The sequence below is a fragment of the Sander lucioperca genome, chromosome 18, assembly GCF_008315115.2.
Source record: "Sander lucioperca isolate FBNREF2018 chromosome 18, SLUC_FBN_1.2, whole genome shotgun sequence".
NCBI classification, from domain to species: Eukaryota; Metazoa; Chordata; class Actinopteri; order Perciformes; family Percidae; genus Sander; species Sander lucioperca.
In genome coordinates this window covers 31,101,988-31,123,847 of record NC_050190.1, presented here as the reverse complement: position 1 = coordinate 31,123,847, position 21,860 = coordinate 31,101,988, and the positions used below count along the sequence as shown (strand labels likewise).

General features: G+C 39.9%; 2 protein-coding genes across 2 annotated transcripts; one reads left to right on the top strand and one right to left on the bottom strand.

Moving 5' to 3' along the window:
• Window positions 1-1,389: 1,389 nt before the first annotated feature.
• qrsl1 (glutaminyl-tRNA amidotransferase subunit QRSL1) lies at window positions 1,390-9,399 on the bottom strand. Its single transcript, XM_031321472.2, has 12 exons — window positions 9,281-9,399; window positions 7,437-7,596; window positions 7,263-7,361; window positions 7,092-7,188; window positions 6,738-6,899; window positions 6,422-6,597; window positions 5,248-5,360; window positions 3,881-4,073; window positions 2,933-3,050; window positions 2,517-2,722; window positions 1,844-2,080; window positions 1,390-1,456 (listed from the first exon to the last, which is right to left on the bottom strand). The coding sequence occupies exons 1-11, from the start codon at window positions 9,302-9,304 to the stop codon at window positions 1,863-1,865; spliced, it is 1,566 nt and encodes a 521-aa protein (XP_031177332.1). The 5' UTR covers window positions 9,305-9,399; the 3' UTR covers window positions 1,390-1,456; window positions 1,844-1,862.
• A 51-nt stretch (window positions 9,400-9,450) lies between these two features.
• On the top strand, window positions 9,451-21,338 carry rtn4ip1 (reticulon 4 interacting protein 1). The gene is made up of 9 exons (XM_031321473.2): window positions 9,451-10,001; window positions 11,775-11,926; window positions 14,196-14,264; window positions 14,644-14,768; window positions 15,137-15,185; window positions 15,609-15,745; window positions 16,103-16,286; window positions 20,009-20,101; window positions 20,972-21,338. The coding sequence occupies exons 1-9, from the start codon at window positions 9,743-9,745 to the stop codon at window positions 21,095-21,097; spliced, it is 1,194 nt and encodes a 397-aa protein (XP_031177333.1). The 5' UTR covers window positions 9,451-9,742; the 3' UTR covers window positions 21,098-21,338.
• Window positions 21,339-21,860: the final 522 nt, after the last annotated feature.

The window sequence follows — 21,860 nt, the reverse complement described above, 5'->3', positions numbered from 1 at the left end:
TAAATCTCCATGGTGATTTATGTGCCTCCACTTTCGTGAAACCGAGTCAAGGCTTAAATCATCCAGGATAACTGATAAATCCCGGCTTAATCCCTTATCTTGGTTTTGTGAAACAGGCCCCTGATGTAGAACAGGCTTTGTGCTAAAGTTAGCCGGTATGCTAGCAGCATGCTAATTATACCAACAGTGAGCTGGGATTTGGGGATCCCTGGGCACTATAAAAAAAATTAGGAATATCTTCTCTTTTTTTTTTTTTTTTTTTTATAAAAAAATGTCATTCATTATTAACAACTTGTCTTATCCTTTCTTATATTAAAAAAAAAAGATTAATTTGTAGAAAATAATTGAAACATGATTATTTAAATTTTTTGCAGTGCACACTTTTCACTGAGAAGGATGTGGTTTATTCAAGTGAAGTGATGCAGTACAGTGAGAACATTCAAATGATGTCAGCATTGTTGTATGACTGTTGCAATGTTTGCTTATGTCGTTTTGGGCAAAACAATGTACTAAAACACTATAAATAAAAGTATTTAGTATAGACTGATAGAGAAGAAAAACAGAAAGAAGTGCAATTATGAACATGCTATTTTAAAGATCACAACCTTTTGAACAGACCTTGTTAATGCACACAAAAGACGCACAGCATTAATGTGAAGATACAATAGTGATCCTACTGTTTGTGTAAAAAAGAAAAAGTTCAATCTTGTGCACTTTTTGAAAACTCTGTTGAATTACAGTATCAGGGTTAATCAAGGTCAGATTTCACCTGCAGAGAAATGGGTCAGGATTATGTGGAGGAGTCAATTGAGACTCTGTAAGCACTCAGTGGAGCACCTTAGTTAAGGCCAGTTTCTAGTACTGTAATTGGCTGGCTGGATTGGTTTTGCATGAGCTGATTTCAACACTTTAATGTGGACAGTACTTCAGGGGAAGTATCTGCTTGAGCCAAAATGGGTAAAAGTCTGCTGGTGTCATGCAAAGCCGTTACCCAACTCTTCTGCAATTTCTCTTTCTTTAGTAACACATACCCTTGCAGAAAAAGATACATTTCAATTTTAATAAATTCCATCCTGTCTGTTTCTCTGTGTTTGTGTCGTTGAACTTGTGCATCGATATGAGACGCTAATGGGCAAAGCAGCGCTGAAAAACCTGCACGCTGTTATTGGCTGGAGGTTAACCACCCACGTGGGGCCCAAAGGATCTTTGCTGATGCCCATAAACGTCCTGCACACAGCAAAATAAAAAAAGAGAAAATCAAGGCAGAGGGCAGGGTCTCTGCAGATAAAGACACCACCACATACTTCTAGTGGGTCATGAGCAGGGCCACACGGATTCAGAATTTTGCAGATTTTTCCACAGAATTTTTAAAATAAAACTCAAAATTTGAACACATCTCCACCCGAAGAGGAAAAACAGTCCGCTGAATTCCGCAGATTTTCATTATGGATCACCACTGAAAACTAAAAAAAAAAAACATTAGTGATGATTGAGAGGGATTACTTTTGTGTTACTCCATATGTTGTTTTTTAGGAAAATCCTTTAAAAATGACATAATAAATATCACTCTGTCAATAAATCACCCAACTTGCATATATTTAATAGCACCACCTTCAGACAACAAATACAGCAGCAGGTCACAGATTGAACACAATATCCCTGCACTTAAAATATGACGCAGTCTATCACCAGTTGTAATCATGTTTCATTCCATCATGAAAAAAACTTGAGTGATGGCTGTAACTCTAACAAAAATGTCCTGAAAAGGCATCATAAAAGCCATGAATGTCCATCATAGTTGCACTTTAACTCCATTATGTGTGACTTTGTCGACAGTCAGTACCTTGTGTCCACAGTTCTCTTCATACAGCTGAAGTCTGCTCTCCTTTGGTCATTCCTGTGTCATACTTGCCCTCACTGGAGTCTCCATAGTCACTGATGGAGGGAAACCCAACCCTCTGCTCGATCCATTGGGCAACACTGAGCAGCTTCTGGTCTTGGAACGCGGGGCCTATGAGCTGTAAACCAATGGGAAGGCCTCGTCTCGATAAAGCAGTTGGCACAGAAACAGCGGGGAGACCTGAGGTGAAGAAAAGTAGCGTTGAAGGAAAGTCCATGATAAGGATCTCAAGGTTAGTTACAGGTTAGTGTGGAGAGCAATAAAAGGTGGAACAAGTCGAACTGAATGTAAACACTCCTTTAAGGCTCTGAGGTACATTTTAATCTGATCTGAAATGACCATGTGTTGACCAGGTTCTGTTTATTTTTCCCATCAGAGATTTACAAAGTAAAGAGAGAAATAGTCAAATACTTATTTCCCCTTTTAAGTTCACTATGACATATACTGTATGATCCAATGTGCCATTGTTATAGGATGAAAAATAAGAAGAACTAAACTGAAGTAGTTTTGAGTGAAAGTGTGTGTGTGGGTGTATCCATGCATGCATAATGTATAAGTCCTTCCACACTTCCTGTACATGCATAAACAGTTCTGCTTCTTTAGTTTCTATCTGTACCTGCCAGGTTGACAGGCTGGGTGAAGACGTCTTCCTGCGCGCTGCGTGTTTGGTTGTCTTCCTGTATGAAGTCGGAGTAACGGGCTGCATCAGTCAGAGTGGTGGGTGTCAGCAGCACGTCGACACCCAAGCTGAACACGTGTTTGAAATCGTCTGCAATCAGCCGGCGGACCTTCTGAGCCTTTACAAAGTAGCGCTGGTAGTTCCTGGCAAAATGAAGTTGAGGAAGCTGTCAGTTAGTTCTTGCCGTTTCAGGAAATATTACAGCTCCTCTCGTTTTTTTCATAAAAGACAATTTGGCAAATTACCAAATGTGCTATATAAAAAGGTCAAGGAGAAAAGGTGGCGCACTGTCAGCTTGACACTGGTGTGTAGTTAGTGAATTGAATCAGAAGTGGTTCAATCTGTTGTCTTACTGTTTGAGCAGGAAGTAGTTCCCAGACAGTATCCTCCCTCTCACTACATCGTTGAAGCCCTCATGTCGGCTCAAGGCATACATGGCCTCCGTCGAGCTGTTTACCTCGCTACGATGGCCTGATAGGAGAGACATGGAAATCAATAGCATAAGCTTTTCTGATTTTGTGCTGTTTAAAGTGCCCATATTATGAAAAAAAAACACTTTTTCTGGGATTTGGGGTGTTATTTTGTGTCTCTGGTGATTCCACACGCATACAAACTTTGAAAAAACAAACATCCATGCTGTTTTGAGTGAGATACGGTTTCTGAATGTGTCCTGCCTTCAGTCTCCGGGTGAGCTGTTCAAAATCTGCACGGCTTTCTACGTCACTAGCCGAAACGAGGGGCCTAGGGAGCTAACCGTTAGCATGCTAGCGCTAGCATGCTAGCTCGTTCTCAATGGCAAAACACTGCTACAACACACACAAATTCACCCTAATCTACAAAATAAATTGTATAGAACTACTTACATGTCCCTGTTCTGCAGGTATTCCATGCAAAGTTGGAAGTGCGCCCTCGTTTAGAAGAAGTCTCCCGGCTAATCCTGCCTTGTACAGGCCGAAGCTGGAGAAATAGCTAGCTAGCTCATGTAATCTTACCTAGCTACTGCGCATGTGCGACTGACAACAAAGATGTTACAGAAGTTGAGAGGTCTCACTCTGTAGCTAAAACAGAAAAGAGGAGCTGCAGCAATGTGCAGTATAACAAAAAGATGGTGTTTTTTGAAAATTAAACCATGTAAACCTATTCTGATACAATCTCAAATTACAATTATGAACCTGAAAATGAGCATAATATGGCCACTTTGATAATCAGATTCCCTGTATAATCTAATGTGTGATGTGGCACCTAATGTAAAACCCTCCACACTGCACCCTTAATCATTTATATTGTATACTGGTTCATACCGTATTCTAGGCCATCAAAACGGGCCATGTTAGACGCCACCTCAGCGTTGCACAGGACGTGGTAGCACAAAATGGAGTACTGGGTGTGGGGCAGGGCTACTTGCTTCACCCGTGCCCCCGCCCTCTCAAACATGTCAGCAACACGACTCCATTGCGTCAGAGTTTCCTCAGACAGCCCCGGGGCGTGGTACTCCTGACATACATTAAGAGACAGGAAAGACATGCAGCTTTAGGAAATCAATGCATTTGTGTTGACAGAGACATTTAAAACATTTTGAACCAGAACTATCTTTCCCCTCCAAAGAATTTGTCTTGATGATATTGCTGCTAAGACACAAAAGTACAGTACAGGACATGGATCAATAGATGTCATCTAAAAATCAGTATATATATATAACAAAAGGCAATTTGTCAGGATTCAAAATAGACAGCATATAATATAGATATGATAATATTACGTAATATTGGTTCTGTGTTTTTCCCATTGTTGTTGATTTCTTTAAAATCACTTTATATATACTGTATATATATATATATATATATATATATACATATATACAGTGCTGCTCATAAGTATTCATACCCATGCTAAAGTTGACTAAAGTTGATTAATTTGTAAATTTTCAGTTTCTGTTGTGAAGTGTTCTGAGACCATGGTCCATGGTGATAATTCACTATAAATAACAATAAATTGAAATTGAATTGAAATTAAAAAGAGGAATAAAAAATCATCTTTTGGAAATTGATCTTAATGCCTTAATTAAAAAAATGAGGAAAAATCTTTTCAATTTTCCAATCAATTTTTTTCGTGAATGAATAATGTATCGTGAATAAATAAATGTTCTTCCTTAAAATACAGGGGCCATAATTATACATACCCCTATGTTAAATTCCCATAGAGGAAGGCAGATTTTTATTTTTAAAGGCCAGTTATTTCATGGATCCAGGATACTATGCATCCTGATAAAGTTCCCTTGGCCTTTGGAATTAAAATAGCCCCACATCATCACATACCCTTCACCATACCTAGAGATTGGCATGGTTTTATTTCAGTTAGCCTATTAAGGCATTAAGATCAATTTCCAAAAGATGATTTTTTTTATTCCTTAAGCATGGGTATGAATACTTATGAGCAGCACTGTGTATATATATATATATATATATATATATATATATATATATACACACCATATAGTAGAAGTCTGTTCCTGTACGTCATACGTTTTATTTCTAAAAGCTTGAGAATTGCAGGACTCTTCAAGTGTTTACAACTAAATTTGAATTCAAATTGGGATTTGTATAATACTGCAAGTATAAGCTGGCATCTACCCTTAAAGAACTTGACTTTAATACTGAGCTTAACTCACCTTAGGGATGCCTACGCAGATGTTCTTGACATCAAAGTATTCAGGTAGCTCTGTCAGTGATGAGGGAGCAGGAACTGTTGTTGAGTCTCTAATATCAAGGCCTTGGAGGATACCTGTGTGACATCACGCAACCCAGGTTTGGTCAATCATTTTATGGTAATATGACAAATGCACAACAATGTAGGTAAATTAATTCCAGGAATGAAAAATATGTCTTATGAAGACAGATTGAGAAAATTAAGTTTACAGACTCTCATATTTAGGAGATACAGAGGTGATATGATTCAGGTGTATAAGCTTGTACAGGAAATATATGATGTAACTGTTGTGCCTATTTTTCAGTTTTGGAGCAATAGGTATGAGACACGAGGGAATTATTTAAAACATTACCCTAGAACATGCCTGTCTGAAAAGAGAAAGAACTTTTTCACACTCCGTGCGGTAAAATCATGGAACGAGCTTCCAGAAGAAGTTGTGCGTTCCCCTTCAGTTAATTCTTTTAAGAATAGGTTGGATGCATTTTGCCTGTCAAAAGATGTAATGTATAATTATAAAATGTATAATTATAAAGCTTGTCAGTAATTTATGTATGTATGTATGTGAACAGTGCTTCTACTTTGTTATTTATGAATTGTTAGAAAAGTTCAATCATGAAATTAATGTGTTTTATGAAAACATGTTAAAATGTGAATATATATATTTGTGTTGTGTTGCTTGAGTCTGGAATAGAGGATTTTATATCCTGTACCTTAAATGTTTTTCAATAAATTTGAATACATTTAAATGTGGAACTGCTATACCAATTAATTTACAGTGTCACACAATCTTTCCATTAAATGGATAGATTCAAAGGGACCCTGGGGAATTTTCTTGAAAACAAAACAAGCTATGTGTTGAATGCAGCTTCCTTGTGACAAATTTGCATGGCCAATTTGCATCGGAACCTGTGTGCTTGTTACAAACGTGTTTTGATGAAACCCATTCGGCCAGCAGATCGACAGCAATTTTATCTTGTGCTTTTTAACCACGTAAGTCCCCCTGAATTCAAAGCCCTTTTTGGAAAGAAAGAATGACCTGGAAATGCACATTGACCATATTTATAAGCAAGACAAGTTTTTATGTAGGCCAAGATGATGTTTGACAACACTTTGACAGATCATCAATAGTTTCCTACCTAAGACGATGGCTGTATCACTGACACTGCGGGTCATAATACCAGGGACGTCCATGGAGTTGACGAGAGGGATGAGACCATGTCTGGACAGCAGACCATAAGTGGGCTTCAGGGCCACAACACCACACAGTGCTCCAGGGTTACGAGTAGAACCACCTGTGTCTGAACCCAAAGCTCTGCCAAGTAATTACCAAAACAGGAAATTTTAATTTAGAAATCCCATATTATATCAAATCTTTCCTTCTGTATTCCTTTGTAAAATGTTTTTCTTTGTAACGGTTTTCCTGAACTAGTAAATGTGACAGTGTTCCCTCACAGGTAGCCAGTGAGTGAGGCCACAGCTGCAGCACTTCCTCCTGAACTTCCTCCAGTGATGACCCAGTCAGAGTCTGGCGCTGCCCCTGTCTGCTCTCTGTAGGGAGCAGCATAGCTCCAGGGGTTTCTCACTGGACCGATAGCCCCATCAGTACTGCCCGCACTGCCAGACAAATAAATGAGTAAACAAATAAGACAATGGCAACCAGTAATCTAAAAAATGTTACAAGGTACACACAGCCGTAACAGCTTCATCAAGCTATTTATAAAAAGAGACTGCAATTTGTGGCTAGCTGTTACTGAAAGGCACGCTGCGAGTGCAGAGCTATTGCGACATTGATAACAATGGCCTTACCCCATAGCAAACTCATCCATGTTGGTCTTCCCCATGAGAACAGCCCCTTGGTCAAAAAGCTTCTGGACCACTGTAGCATTGTAGGGTGGAGTGTAGTCTGTAGCACAAGTAATGGTAGGTTATTATTGAAAAATAGAAGACATAGTAACTTTCACTGAGGTTCAGACAGACCTTTAAGCATCCTGGATGCACATGTAGTCTTGATATTTTCTGTGCAGAAGTTGTCCTTGACGGCAAAGGGGATTCCATCCAGAGGACCTTTGGGGGCGCCTGAAGGAAAACAAGATCAGTAACACCTATGACTCTACGCAGAATATACAGAAATACACCCTCACGTGTCCACACCTTGCAGCAGTCTGCTTTCTGCTTCTTGAGCCTGCTTCAGTGCCAACTCCTCTGTCACACTGATGTAAGCATTAAGATGTTGTGTCTTCTTGATGCGGTTCAGACACTTCCTACAAAGCTCTGTTGGGGAGATTCTTCCCTCCCTGAGAGCCAAAGACACCTGGAGAACAATGATGAAATATCAGTTACTTTAATGATGGCTATGTTCTGTTCAAGTGTGCCAGTAAGCCATGGCAATGAGACAGTGAGCCAGCATGCACATCAGACCCTAAAAACAGCACACCTGTGCTTTATTTATTTATTTACTTTTTTCCATGCCTTACGTTAAGTATAATTAGAAGGGACTTGTACTTTCATTATTTACATTTTATGCTACTTTATACTTCTACTCCATTACATTTCAGACATTAATGTTGTACTTTTCATTCCATTTACTTTGTAGATAAAGACTTTAAATACAAAGATAATACACTTAGCACAAAAAGTAAGGACATGTGTGTTTGGTAGATTATTTCTCTGTGGTAACAATGCTTTTTGACAATAAATCTTATACCGTTGGAAAGCCTGTTTAGTTCCCTTTCAAATGGTGCCCCATTTGTAAGGAACATGCATTTGTGGGATGAGCAGCAGCGCTGAGTATGTGGGTTGCGCCCATGAAAAATTTGCCAAATCTTCTCTGCCAATGCCAAACAGCTTATTCTGCCATTGACTTGTTTGGTGGATTGGATGATTGAAGTTTGAAGAAACAAGACATATTGGCAATTGAACAATTTATTCATTTCACAAACAGGAGCCTCAGTAGCGTGTTGAAGAACCATACACAGCCACAACAGCCTGGCACCTCCTCCTCATGCTGGTCACCAGCCTGGTCACACACTGCTGTGGGATGGCATCTCATTCTTCAACCAGCAGTCCTGACCTCAACCCCATTGAACACTTGTGGGATCAGCTTGGGCGTGCTGTTCGTGCCAGAGTGACCAATACAACCACGTTGGCTGAGTTGCGACAAATGCTGGTTGAAGAATGGGATGCCATCCCACAGCAGTGTGTGACCAGGCTGGTGACCAGCATGAGGAGGAGGTGCCAGGCTGTTGTGGCAATTGCCAATATGTCTTGTTTCTTCAAACTCCAATCATCCAATCCACCAAACCAGTCAATGGCAGAATAAGCTGTTTGGCATTGGCAGAGAAGATTTGTTAAATTTTTCATGGGCGCAACCCACACACTCAGCGCTGCTGCTCATCCCACAAATGCATGTTCCTTACAAATGGGGCACCATTTGAAAGGGAACTAAACAGGCTTTCCAACGGTATAAGATTTATTGTCAAAAAGCATTGTTACCACAGAGAAATAATCTACCAAACACACATGTCCTTACTTTTTGTGCTAAATTTAGAATATGATGCATTGCTACAGATTAAACTACCCGACAGTGTATAAAGTGTTCAACATTAGCCACACCTTGACAGCATTAAAATGCTGCTTACATATTAATGCATTATTTATATTCCAATACTAATGATAGATATTCGATATAAAACTCTGAATGGGGTCATTCTGCATAATAAATACTTATTATTATAACTATGCTTGGTACATTTATCTGATACTGCGTATGTACCTTTACTTAAGGTTAAATAAACATATTTGTACATTTATTTAGGTAAAATATATCTATACTTCAACAGCTATTAAACACAGATAAGATCAGTATCAGAGATTCCGTATTATTTCACTTGGGCTAACGTTATTTATGAATTGACAGCACATGTCTAACATTAAGGTAACTGTTGACACAAACATGGACAACTGAGCTCAAAGAACAAGCGAATAGTCGTACTAACCTCCCTTATTGTCAGGCTGAGCATGTTTACAGTATTTTAATGACAACCTTTCAACTTAACAACAACCTCTGTACAGTGTGCAGCACAAGCAGGCCGCCATGTTTGTTTCAATAATCAACGTCTAACAGCGCTTTCTGTGATTGGACAGCTGCTGAGGAAACCGCGCTCTGATTGGCGGAGAGAGGCTGAGCACTGTGAAAGACACCGGTCGAGGAAGTAGCACGTTAAGAAAGAGGACGTTGATTTGAAATCAGCATAAACTTTGGAATTATTGCATTTATCGAAATGGCTAGTTAAGATTTGCTTATAGTTAGAATGTAGTCGTGGCGTATACATCTCTTAAATAAGTAATTTACTGTAGCATAGTGGCTGTACAGTTTGAAGTATTCCTCTCTGTAATAGGGATTTAAAGCACTGCGAATTTACAGGTGCACTATTTTATTTATTTGACAATATTTAAAGATGAGTTTTGTGAGACACTTAGTGTACAGTAGGTGGTTGTTTCACCACACTAAACCACTAAGTGTGAACACATCAATACTGTTCAGTACTACCAGAAGCAGCATGACTATTATGCCTGCCTGGGTTATTGATAAATATGGAAGCAATGATGTGTTTCGGTTTACTAAAAATGCCAGTTTCCCCGTCATCAACTACCCCAATGAGGTCATTGTCAAAGTGCAGGCAGCAGGACTGAACCCATTAGATGTCAACATGAGAGGTGAGTAACAAGCTTGTGTACATGTGAACAGGCCCATCAGATTTTAACCAGCAGACTGACATTAAGAAAAGTGTAAGAGATTCTTGTGACTATGAGAGACCTAAGAACAAAATTTAAATAAAATAGAAAGGGTAGGTGTAATAATGCAAATGCTTCAACCTACACCTTTTCGGTCAGTATTGATTAGAAATGAGTAAAGATGACACTTTTTTAACCATTTATGTTATGTATGTGATGTGTATCTATGTGATTGAAATAAACACTAAACTAATATAATGGCAATGAATTAATAGATCCACATCTGACATGTGACTGCAAATTAACTAAAGAATGCATTATAATTTGATTTGAGGTATTCTTTCTTTGTGAGCAAAATAGATACTAAATAGTGAGCATGCCGAGTCTGAGACTGACGTTTCCTGTGGTAATACGTTGCTTAAAATGAATCATTCTTCTCTCACACAACCTGTGATCTTGAAGGAAGGTGTTGTGGTGTGGGGGTGGGTAGAGAGGGTTAAACACTGTGATAGTTTTTGAGGATGCTAAGTACATGTTCTCACACATTTCCAAATCTGAAACATTGTCTAAGCAAATGTTGAAAAAAAACAAGCCTACTTGCTGCCTCTTCAACCCCACATAACCACATACAGCTTTTAAAGATTTATGACTGATTCTGGCACCCACAATGCTAGATATGGTTACTATATTGCTTAGTACCAGGACAAGACTGCCATGGACCTTAATTTAGATTTCAAACCAGTCTATAACCTAACATTCTAACAGTACTGGATAGAATGGTGGCTCAACAACCTTCGGTCTACCAATCTAACAGCAATATTTTTGAATCTGATTTCAAGGCCCTATCACCACACTGAAACTGAACTTACTAAAACACCTTGGGCTTTAGGAATTTGTAATGAATATTTTCACTATTTTCTAACATTCTATAGATCAAACAATTAACTGATGATTTGAGAAAATAAGCAGATTCAAATAATTGTTGGTTGTGGCTACTGTTACTTTGTCACAACTCAGGGAATTAGAGGACCCAAATGCAGAGAGCGGGCAAGCGAAAGTTGAGCTTGAGGATTTTATTTGACCAAAAAACAAAGTTCACATAAACAAAAGGAGTCCCAAATGCAGAGGGCAAAATCTTCTTCCAGAGTGTAGAGCAAACAAGAGAGCAGGGAATCCAAAAAACAAAAGTAGTCCAAAAACCAGGAACTTGAGATAAAAGGAAAACCAGGGATCACAGAACTTTACTTAAACTGACACACAGAAACAAATGATCTGACAACAGACAAAGGGAACGCAGAAACTAAATACACAGGGTAAATGAGAAAACAAGGAACAGGTGACACTAGGGCTGGGGAACAGGTGCAACACATTAGGAATGGGCAGAGTAATCAAAAAAGGCGGGAAAATACAGGAAGTAAAACTAGACAAGACAAGGGAGAAAAACAGACTATCAAAATAAAACAGGAAACAGGAATATAATCAACCCCAACAGAAATAATCACAACAGGGAACAGAAATATACACAACCACGACATACTTGATCTTAATGTAGATTTTGACACCACTGACTACTGTATACCCTTAAACCAACTGGAGAAATAACGTGGTGTCTCTGATCTTGTCCTGGTCCTTTTTTTTTTCTTTCTATCTTGGTTAGTCTATCTAGCAGTGCCCCCCAATATTTCAACATGTAGCTTGTGTCTATGTAGCAAATTATCTCAAATGATTTGTAATCAGAGACTCTCTCCCTGTCAGGTGGCTATGGTGCTGCAACAATGTCTATGAAGAGAGACCCTCTGAATATCAAGCAGTCAGGCAGCGAGTTCCCTCTCATCCTGGGAAGGGATGTGTCTGGGGTCATCATGGAGTGCGGCCTGGATGTGAAGTACTTCAGAGAAAGGGATGAGGTAAACAGAGTAAAAAGCAGATGAAAGAGTTGTGCGCATGTAGACTCAGTAACCACTTCATTATACATACAGGCAGGCTCCTTGTTTACGGTAACAACTTGTTCCTCCTGCGCACATTGAGTCATGTATGAATAAAGGTTTATTAAGGTTCATGGTGATGTAAACAAAACCATCTAGCTGCAGTTACAGTGCTTCAAAACACCTTGCAGATTAGACAAGAATCATTTAGAATATCGATAAAAACACATAAGCTGTGCTGATGAATCCTGATATGTGATGCCACACGTTGATAGCAGAGTCAGTGGCTAACATTAGGCTCTGTAATGCAAACTGAGCTTCCTCACAACAGCGTACGCCTATTTGAGCACAGCGGATGACCTAGTTCATCCATTCCTGGCCACAGTGTACGCTTTGTCACAATGATCCTTCTACCAGGATTATGCACTGTCATCTCCACCTGGCTTTGAAACACAACATGACTCAAGTCTTTTCCAAATCTCAGCCCTTTGTGGTAGATTGTGCAGCAAGCTGGGAGATGCTGTTGAGTGTTATTAAACTGATGGATTCAACTTTTGTTGTTAGCTGATTCCTGACTTGGAGTATTTTTAATTGAGAATGTATTAAAGAAAGAGAATCAATCAACCAATTAATTAATCAATCGATCAATTTATATTCATCACATGAAATCGTACGAGGTACAATTCCAGTGAAATGTAATCCCATCAGCTCTTTCAACTTGTGCATCATAACGCAGAATGTGGTGGACAGATCACCACACATTGTAGAGCTGCAACTAGTCAATTTATTGATTAATCAATTGACAAAAGTAAATTAGAAATAAACTAAACTAAAAATTATTTAAGCAAAAATGTCAGTATGTATTGGTTCCAGCTTTTTTAAATCTATATTCAGCAAAAAAAAAGAAACGCCCCTTTTTCAGGACACTGTATTTTAAAGATACTTTTGTAAAAATCAAAATAACTAGAGATCTTCATTGTAAAGGGTTTAAACAATGTTTTCCATGCTTGTTCAATGAACCATAAACAATTAATGAACATGCACCTGTTGAATGGTCTAAAAGACAATAACAGCTTAAAGGCATACTTTTCCCTCTTCGGCCCCCCTACAGGTTGTCTCATTGGAACTACAGCTCGCACGGCTGTAGTTCTAATGAGACAACTTGTAGGGGGACCGAAGAGGGAAAAGTTACATAGTATGCCTTTAAGGGCGGTAGGCAATTAAGGTCACAGTTATAAGAAAATTAGGAAAGTAAAGAGACCTTTCTAGTGACTCTGAAAGACGCCCAGGGTCCCTGCTAATCTGCGTAAAAGTGCCTTAGGCATGGTGCAAGGGGGCATGAGGACAGCAGATGTGGCCAAGGCAATACGTTGCAATGTCCCTACTGTGAGACGCCTACAGCGCTACAGGGAGAGAGGAAGCACAGCTGATCGCCCTAGCAGTGGCAGACCACATGTAACAACACCTGCATAGCATTGGTACATCCGAATATCACACCTGCTGGACAGGTACAGGATGGCAACAACAACCACAAGAACTGGCCAATCTGGTGCAGTACATGAGGAGGAGATGCACTGCAGTACTTACTGCAGCTGGTGAGGGCTACTTTTGATTTTGACCCCCCCCCCTTTGTTCAGGGACACATTCCATTTTTGTTAGTCACATGTCTGTGAAAATTGACACAGACAGACAAACAGTTAAAAGTGACAGGATGTTTCTGTGGTTTGTTTTACAGGAAGGAAAGCATGTATGTGCAATACAATACATATATATATATATATATATATATATAACTGGGGGTTTAGAAAAAACATCTGACACGTCGATGCGATAGGCATTTTCACTCTATTCATTAGAAAATGGAACAAACGATTGCTTGATAGTTGCTTGATAGTTGCAGCTCTAACACACCGCACATGTCTGATATGATATGATTTAGATCATGACCTTAAAGTTTGTGTGAAGGGAAACTGGGGCTTTTAAGTAGTTTTAGTAGTCACATTTAGCCAAATGTGACTTCATGAAGTCACATTTGGCTTTTTCTGACCAAACACTTGTTGACTAATTCAGGCAGCTCTAAAATAGAGAGTGACTCACTGTATGACCTTAAGCATGTGCTACTTTTGATTTGATAGATGACTGCACAGTCTCGTCATCCTAAACAATTGTGAACTAACTGTATAGAAATGTGGACACACAGTTGTTCATGTCTCTTGTTAATGAGTGTCATGTTGCTGTGTGTCTCCATCAGGTGTGGGCAGCTATCCCGCCATGGAAGCAGGGCAGCTTGGCTGAGTTTGTGGTGCTGAGTGCCAATGAGGTATTGTGCATCTGATGGACTATACTGTTGCTTTGAGCTGATGTTGTAAGTGCCACAGCAAGTTTCTCAATTTAGTGTTGAGGTTTGCTCATATCTTTTTATCAGTTCTGTGTATTGAGCTTCCTCTTTGTTTGAATGTGGTTTCTTGCAGTTGTGCACTTTATCAGTTTAACTTCAGGATATGAAAATGTTTTAGTTTTCCTTCTAAAATAACTTACTGACTAGTGAAGCATGCAAATAAAAAAAACAACTAATAAAGGTATATGAAAATCAGGTAAATATTGTACAGGTGTGCTGGCAGATGCTTTTTCCATCATGACTCAGCAGGTGTTGAGGTGGTCCTGCTTTTATAATGATTATAAATGTGTGTTGTGCTCAGGTATCCCACAAGCCAAAGTCACTAAGCCACACAGAGGCAGCAGCTATGCCCTATGTGGCAACCACTGCCTGGTCGGCACTGGTCAACACCGGGGGGGTCAGTAAGGACAACTGTGCCAAGAAGCGGTGAGGGAATGTGGATTAACACTGCCACACTGCTACAAGCACACGCACGCACACGCACACACAATTTTCACTTGTTTATAATCCCTGTCCACCCCAAAGACGCTCCCTGTCCTTTGATCTAACCAATTATTCCACTTGGTGCTCCTTTTAAGCTAAGCCCCTGTTAGCCCGCTCTGTAATGAGCCTCTGGGTGATGTGCTGTGGTTCTCTGGCAGTGGCTGTGACGCTCCCTTGCACTGCAGTGAACTTGACACGTTAAAGCCCAAAGTGGATTTGACATGAATCCTAATGTGGCTGTGCAACTGTAGTGTCAAAAACATTGTTGACACATGCATTGTACATGTCTGCTTTTCCTCTTCCCCCTACAGGATTTTGATCCTTGGGGGATCCGGGGGAGTGGGAACATTTGCTATACAGGTATGGATCAAAAGGAGCATGATGATATGCGAGGCTGCACATTGTACACATGACGTAGCATTTTTAAGTGCATCAAGCTCAGAACAGGCTGCTCTAAATACAAACCTATATTCATACTCTGTGGCAGCAGTGTAGAAATAAACAAGAACACCGATCATGAAGTAAACAGTGTTATTATAAGAGTCTGTTTGGCCTGTCAGGTTTCAGACTGTGACACACACCTTGCTTGGTGACCTGAATACTGTAGCTCACATTACACAGAAGTTATGCTTGATCGCATTAATTAAAAATTCAGTGCGCTTCTCAAACATTGGGTAACAATCTGCTCCCTACAATAACCCAAAAATCTATTTATTTATGTAGTTGTTTGGTAGTTAGACATAAATGATACAAACAACAGCTGATGCTATCATTTGTGTCCAGATGCTGAAGGCTTGGGGAGCCCATGTGACTGTTACCTGCTCCCAGAATGCAGAGCGGTTTGTAAGGGGCCTGGGAGCAGACCACGTGGTGGACTACACTGCTGGACCTGTTGAGGAGCCGCTCAGCGCTTTGGAGAAGTGAGAGAATCCCACACCTACAGTCATTTATCATTTGTGTTGGTATTTCATTTGAGTTGTTCTGTGTATGTATCATCATGTATCATGATATCTGACACTGCCAACCCAGTCCCTCTAACTGTGGTTGGCATATCAGTGTGTGAAAACAATGCACTTCAATTTTCAAAAGAACTTAATCACACGTCGTAATCGCTTTCTCTCTCTCCATTTCTGTCATCTGCCCAATCACCCTTTTCTTTCCACACCTACTAATTCTCCATTTAACTTTAGTTTGTCTTTTATGCCCAACGACGCCACACATATGTATCTTTGCTTGTGGCTCTTGTTTTCACTAACCCTACCCATCTCCACCTCCAGATTTGACCTGATCCTAGATAATATTGGGGGGGACACGGAGCGTTGGGCGCTGAATCTGCTTAAGCCTTGGTGTGGCGCCAAGTATGTCACCCTCGTAACACCGTTCCTCCAGAACACTGACAGGCTTGGCATTGCTGATGGCATGATGCAGACTGCTGCCACAGTGGCCACCAAAGCCCTCAAGGTAATCATAATAGAATTGCACAGATGCAGTATGATTAATTACATATTTATTGAAGAATGGACTGATTGTGTCCTTTTTAACCTGAATTGATCCAAATGCAACATGTTGATCCCATTTTTAATTGGCTTATAGCTGAAAATATTGTGTGTTAATGAACAAATACATAACTAGATAAACATCCAACACAAATAGCACAGCCAGATAACTCAGTTGTGATTAGCTGCCCACAGAATCCAGTAATCTGATCTGAATAGCAGCTGTCTTGCATTGAGACAAAATGTGTGAAAACGCTGCAGATCCTGATTTCCCTTCAGATCAGGGAGGAAACCGTTCATTAGCAATACCAGAGACATTGTGATGTACAGTATTTCCAGTTACTATGACTACAGTGTTTTTCAGTCAGTCTCAGGCGCCAGTGTAACTAAAATGACATCTAGATATGTGGTGTTACAGTCAGGACACATTTAGAACATGACACTCCAGGAGTGTGTAAGTGGCATCCTGTCAGTGCAGCATGCTACGGAGAACATCATGCAGAGCAATGCTTGCATGCAGTGGTGCATTTGTGACTTCACCACTTCTTTCCACTCAAGTGTTACCACAAAATCCACAGTATAAACTGACGCGAACATGTGTTGCTTATGTTCCAAGTCAAAACACCTCTACTTCAATGATTGGTTACACCTAAAGCTAAATTAGTTTTAACTTTTTAGAATGATGTTTTACATGAATGAAGAAGATATACATGGAGAAGAAGTGTACTTATTATAGATGTATTATTCAGAAGTTGTAAAGGAAAGTTCTACACAGTCTACATGTAGTTCTGTGGCTGGAACACACACTATTTGGGAGTTAAATCCTTAGATATACAACATCTTTATACATTTAGATCTATGGTTAAACCACTGAGTAACAAGTGCACACAAGTGTTATGTGGTAAATCCAAAAGATTAGAGCTTAATGCAATTTATTTCCATTACATTACACTCAGTAACAAGGAAACTGTGTCTTGGCACATTTCTACCTGAAAACAGGATGTGAGGTGGAAGTAATGCGGGGAACTTCAGTTGTTCCAAAGTGTTAGAAAGTTTCAAAAGGCTTTGCTCATAATATTTAGCTGTTCTGTAGTCTCGAAATGTATTGAAATCTAGCCAAAGTGGAACAGGTATTGGAACCAGGGGAAAGGGAAACAGGATTATCAGATTCAACACCATACACGACTATTTAAAATGGTTTTAGTTTTTTAACAGCCAAAATAAATGTTTTTTTTGGTTTTTTTTAAAGCTGCTCACCACTATCTTTACAAGTGGATCAAATGATTATGTGTAATGTAAAATGTGTCACTTGTGGTGACAAATCCAGAGAAAAATGTCCTTACCTCTTAGGAGCGTTTTAGTGTCTTTTAGCTTATTAATCCGCTCCCCTTTAACCCTGCTTCTAGCCACATCTGTTTTAAGCTTAAAAGCTCTGATAAATATAATGTATGCAACCTGAACTTGCCCAGCACCAAATGGCAGATGGACAATGTTAGCGTCTAGCAGGTGGACATAATATGAAGCATTTTCTCAGGAGTTGGTGGAGACCAAAACAGAGCTGGAAGGAGAGAGAATATTGAACTTAAAGCTATAGTACGTAGTTTCTGTCTCCCCCATGGGGAATTCTAAGTAATGATAACAAAACTGTCAGCGCGTCCACATGATACAAGCCTTCAGTGGCCGCACACTGCCCCCCACCCCCCCTCCACAGTTGCTAGTAGCAAAGGAGGACACGGAGGATTAAAAAAACATGGACTCTTCAGAAGAGGTCATTTTCTTCACTCGATGTTCTGAACGCTAAAGTCGCCGGACGACACCAGTTTCTGAACACAGCCATACTGAGAAATACAGAGAGGGTTGTTTGGAGCTGATAGTCTTAATTAGCTTTGTATCAACTCATTTGGCAACGGCTTGAATGTAACAGACGTTCATTAATATCAAAAAGTGTACTTTGTATTTATTAGCAAATTTAAGCATGCTAAGATTCAAAATGAAGATGGCGATGGTAAATATCACATTTCTATGTGAGGATCATGATGGCATGGTGACATTAGCATTTAGCGCAAAGTACAGTAGCACTATGCCTAAGTACAACCTCACAGAGCTGCTGGACTTGAAATACTCATGAACTCGAAACTTGAGAAAAGGAGTTTGGATGAAGGATTATAACGGACCGGGGCAGCCCCAGGGAAATCTGCCCTTTTCTTTCTTTCTTTTTCTTGCCAAAAGTAGAATTATGTGACTATGTCAAACCGAGGGGTTTGCCCCCGAGGTTGACAGAGGTAGGACATGAAACAGACTGTAAATGCAGATCTTGGGGAGGAGTTGGCGGTTTGTTGCTTTCCACACAATACCATTTTAATGTAACATTTCAATTTAAATGTGTCTACATTTCTTCACTTCCTTTCCAGCATATAAGGAAAGTGTTCCTCTTCTACTCATCCTGAAGCCATGGAGCCCACATTGCCCTCTTACACTTGACCTCTTAGTAGACCCGTGAAGGGATCAGCAGATTTTTGTTTTTCAAGTTCACACCTTGTGCTTCAGACAATGTAATATAAGGAAGACTAGGAGAGATGCGATTCACAGGGAGGATCTCATTTACAACAACATTGACTGTCATTAGCACTCACACTATCCGTCCAATCAGAACAAATTACTCCGACTGACCAGACTTTTTCAGTCGCTGATGCACTGTTTCAGTGTTGATGACCGTTTTTATTTCGAAGTGACACACAGTTCTCTCATAGAGCTGATGTGGAAAGACACATACAGCAGAATGATGAAACAATTAAAAATAATGGCAGAGGGGTGTATGTGGTTTTACAGACAGGAAGCAAACAATACTGTACATACCCAGGTCTTACACATCCTTGTTCCCTCATGCACACACTCTGTGCACTTTGTACATAAAAGGAAAACTAGAGCGCCGACAGCTGGCTTGGGTTTCACAGTGTCCTCATTTTTAACTAAGCCTAAAGGAAACGGGTTAAGTAACTCCTTTTTATATATCGAAAAGTTCCCCACAAACACACACACAAGTGCACACACACGCACACACACACACACACACACACAATGGCTGCAAACATTACAAAAGACTCAACTCATTGTTCATGTTGTCATGAGTTGCAGGAAATCCTACCCCGCTGTTAAAGGCGTAAAGGAAAATGTGCTGCATCTCCACCCATGAGACTCTTTGGATACAGGCCTAAGTTGAGTAATGTCATTTTGTATGCAAAGTATGATTAATTAACATTTGTCAAGACCTGTCAATCAGAATGTTCTTGACACATATTGAAAAGTACACTAGCTTGAGATCCATGCCTGTAGTTATAACTGCTATTAATATTTCTATTATGACAGGAACTAACAGCACTGTGATCATGAAGCCAGGTGCAATGCTGGAAAGTAGCAGGTTAATAAAACAAATGGTGAAAAGAGGAAGTTTGTAGATGTTCTGCAGTAGCGCGATCAGTTCAACATGACTTGTTTTTCTTCTAGTTTAGGCCTTACCGTCGTAGCCTGGTCCTACCAGACTACGATAAAATGAGCAGAAGTACGTAGGAGGGCGGAGCCAGGCTATTTCTATCGGACACTGTAAAGTTAAAATCAGCATCAGTAGAGTTTCTGCTGTGCACACAACAGTTTTAATTATGCCTGTTCTCTCATTCTGTTTTCTTGTAGCACCTAGTCAAAGGAGTTCACTACCGCTGGGGATTCTTTGCACCTAGTGGTCCTGCACTGGATGAAATAAGGGAATTAGTGGATGCAGGAAAGGTACAGTATCAGATGTAACTGTTCAGGGACTGACAATGGACAGAATTATGTTTCCTCCAGTTTGCTTATTATTGTGTGCACATCAGGGGTTAATTTGGACCTAGAGCCCACCTTCAGTAATCAGCGTTGCTAACTCTCACACTTTTGGCTTAAAATATCCGGGGTTTTTTTTTTAGACAATGCCATATGCCGACCAAACAAATGTAAAATGTATTCTATAGGCTCATTTTCTTTGACTCCATTAATTAGCTGTGGTCATCACACAGCAGCAGGATTGATTCGTGCATTCCCCCACCACCACCACCTATACCAAACCTCATTGGATAAAAGCTACCACTCATTAATCCCAATTTATCCCCTAGTGCACATTACATTCTCATAAAAGAACTATATGTTGAAACATGTTCTGCAATGGCATGTCGATAATAAGTCATTCATTTAATTCAATTTTATTTATAGTGTCAAATCATAACAGAAGTTATTTCAGGACACTTTACAGATAGAGAGCATTAATGACTTCATTAATGTACCCAGTACCATGGGTAAATACAGTACATTAGATTTCATGAATGCATTTGGCATCTCAACACATTATTGTTGATCCTGTAGTGTAAGAGATGACATTGTGATAGAATATGCAGCTCAGCTGGGGGTTATCTTCCTCCCTGTGCAGATAACACCCCGCTGTCTACAGTATCTTATGTTTCTCACTTGAGCATGCACCTACACAAACATGGCTTAACATCATTTTTTTTTTTTATTTCATCATTGAAGGAAATTGCATCAGCTGCTTACCCCACTGATGTTGTAACTCACAACAGTTGAGAAACGCGGCCTGACCGCTGCCTTCCTCTCTCTGCTCTCTGTCAGATTCGGCCAGTGGTGGAGGAGACGTTCAGCTTCTCCCAGGTTCCTCAGGCCTTCGAGAAAATGGAGAAAGGGCACGCTCGTGGAAAGACCGTGGTCCAGATCAGCAAAGGGGGAGATGACTTATAGCACTGACTCTTGGAGACTTTTTCTGCACAATCCTGAAACAAACTGAATTAAAGGCATTGAAATGCAAGGTTAGGTTAGCTTATTGTATCCGCAGATGCAAACAAGGTACAAGAACAAGGCTATTGCTTCTTGTTTCTGGGGGCTTTGAAGCTACAAACGTGTATGTAGCATTATAGCTGCTGGTTTATGCTTTAAAATGTATTTTTATACTCTCAATTCAATTAAAGAGCGCTTAGTTATGTTTGACTGTAAAATGTAAGTATTTCCACATACGCTCAGTTGCCAGTTTATTAGGTACCCCGTCCTAAAACTAATGCAGTCTAACACAACAGCCCTGCAAAAAAAGACCTACCTTCGTAATGGTTTTAATGTTCAGTTTTTGTGAGAGGTGCTGATTCAACTGTAGGATCATTCTTTCATTACAGTATAGCTAATGATGGCCTTGATAACCTGTAGGTGAATGTGGCTGCTGCTTCTGTTTGGTATCATATTTTAGAAATAGTCTGACTGGTTACAGCGTGTCCTCCATAGTGTAAATGTACAGCTTTTGTGTCAGTTAACATAATGAAAATGGGGCTCCATATACAGTATAGAGGCTGGACAAAATAACACTAACACCTGCCAAAATCATGCATTCCAATACTAAAGCCCTGCATGATGTTGCTAATCCTCTATGGTCGTTTCTAAGGCAACAGTATACGCAAGTGTAAAGGCCGTTTCACATTGTACGCGCCATGCGCTGCGCTCGCCGTTAGGTTTTCCT

Coding starts and splice junctions, on each gene's coding strand:
- qrsl1 (XM_031321472.2), bottom strand. CDS start 9,304: ATGCTCAGCCTGACAATAAGGGAG. Junction 7,597..9,280: donor TCAGCCTGACAATAAGGGAG/GTTAGTACGACT, acceptor ATTGTTCTCCAG/GTGTCTTTGGCTCTCAGGGA. Junction 7,362..7,436: donor AGAAAGCAGACTGCTGCAAG/GTGTGGACACGT, acceptor GTTTTCCTTCAG/GCGCCCCCAAAGGTCCTCTG.
- rtn4ip1 (XM_031321473.2), top strand. CDS start 9,743: ATGAGTTTTGTGAGACACTTAGTGTACAGTAGGTGGTTGTTTCACCAC. Junction 15,746..16,102: donor CCGCTCAGCGCTTTGGAGAA/GTGAGAGAATCC, acceptor CTCCACCTCCAG/ATTTGACCTGATCCTAGATA. Junction 20,102..20,971: donor AATTAGTGGATGCAGGAAAG/GTACAGTATCAG, acceptor GCTCTCTGTCAG/ATTCGGCCAGTGGTGGAGGA.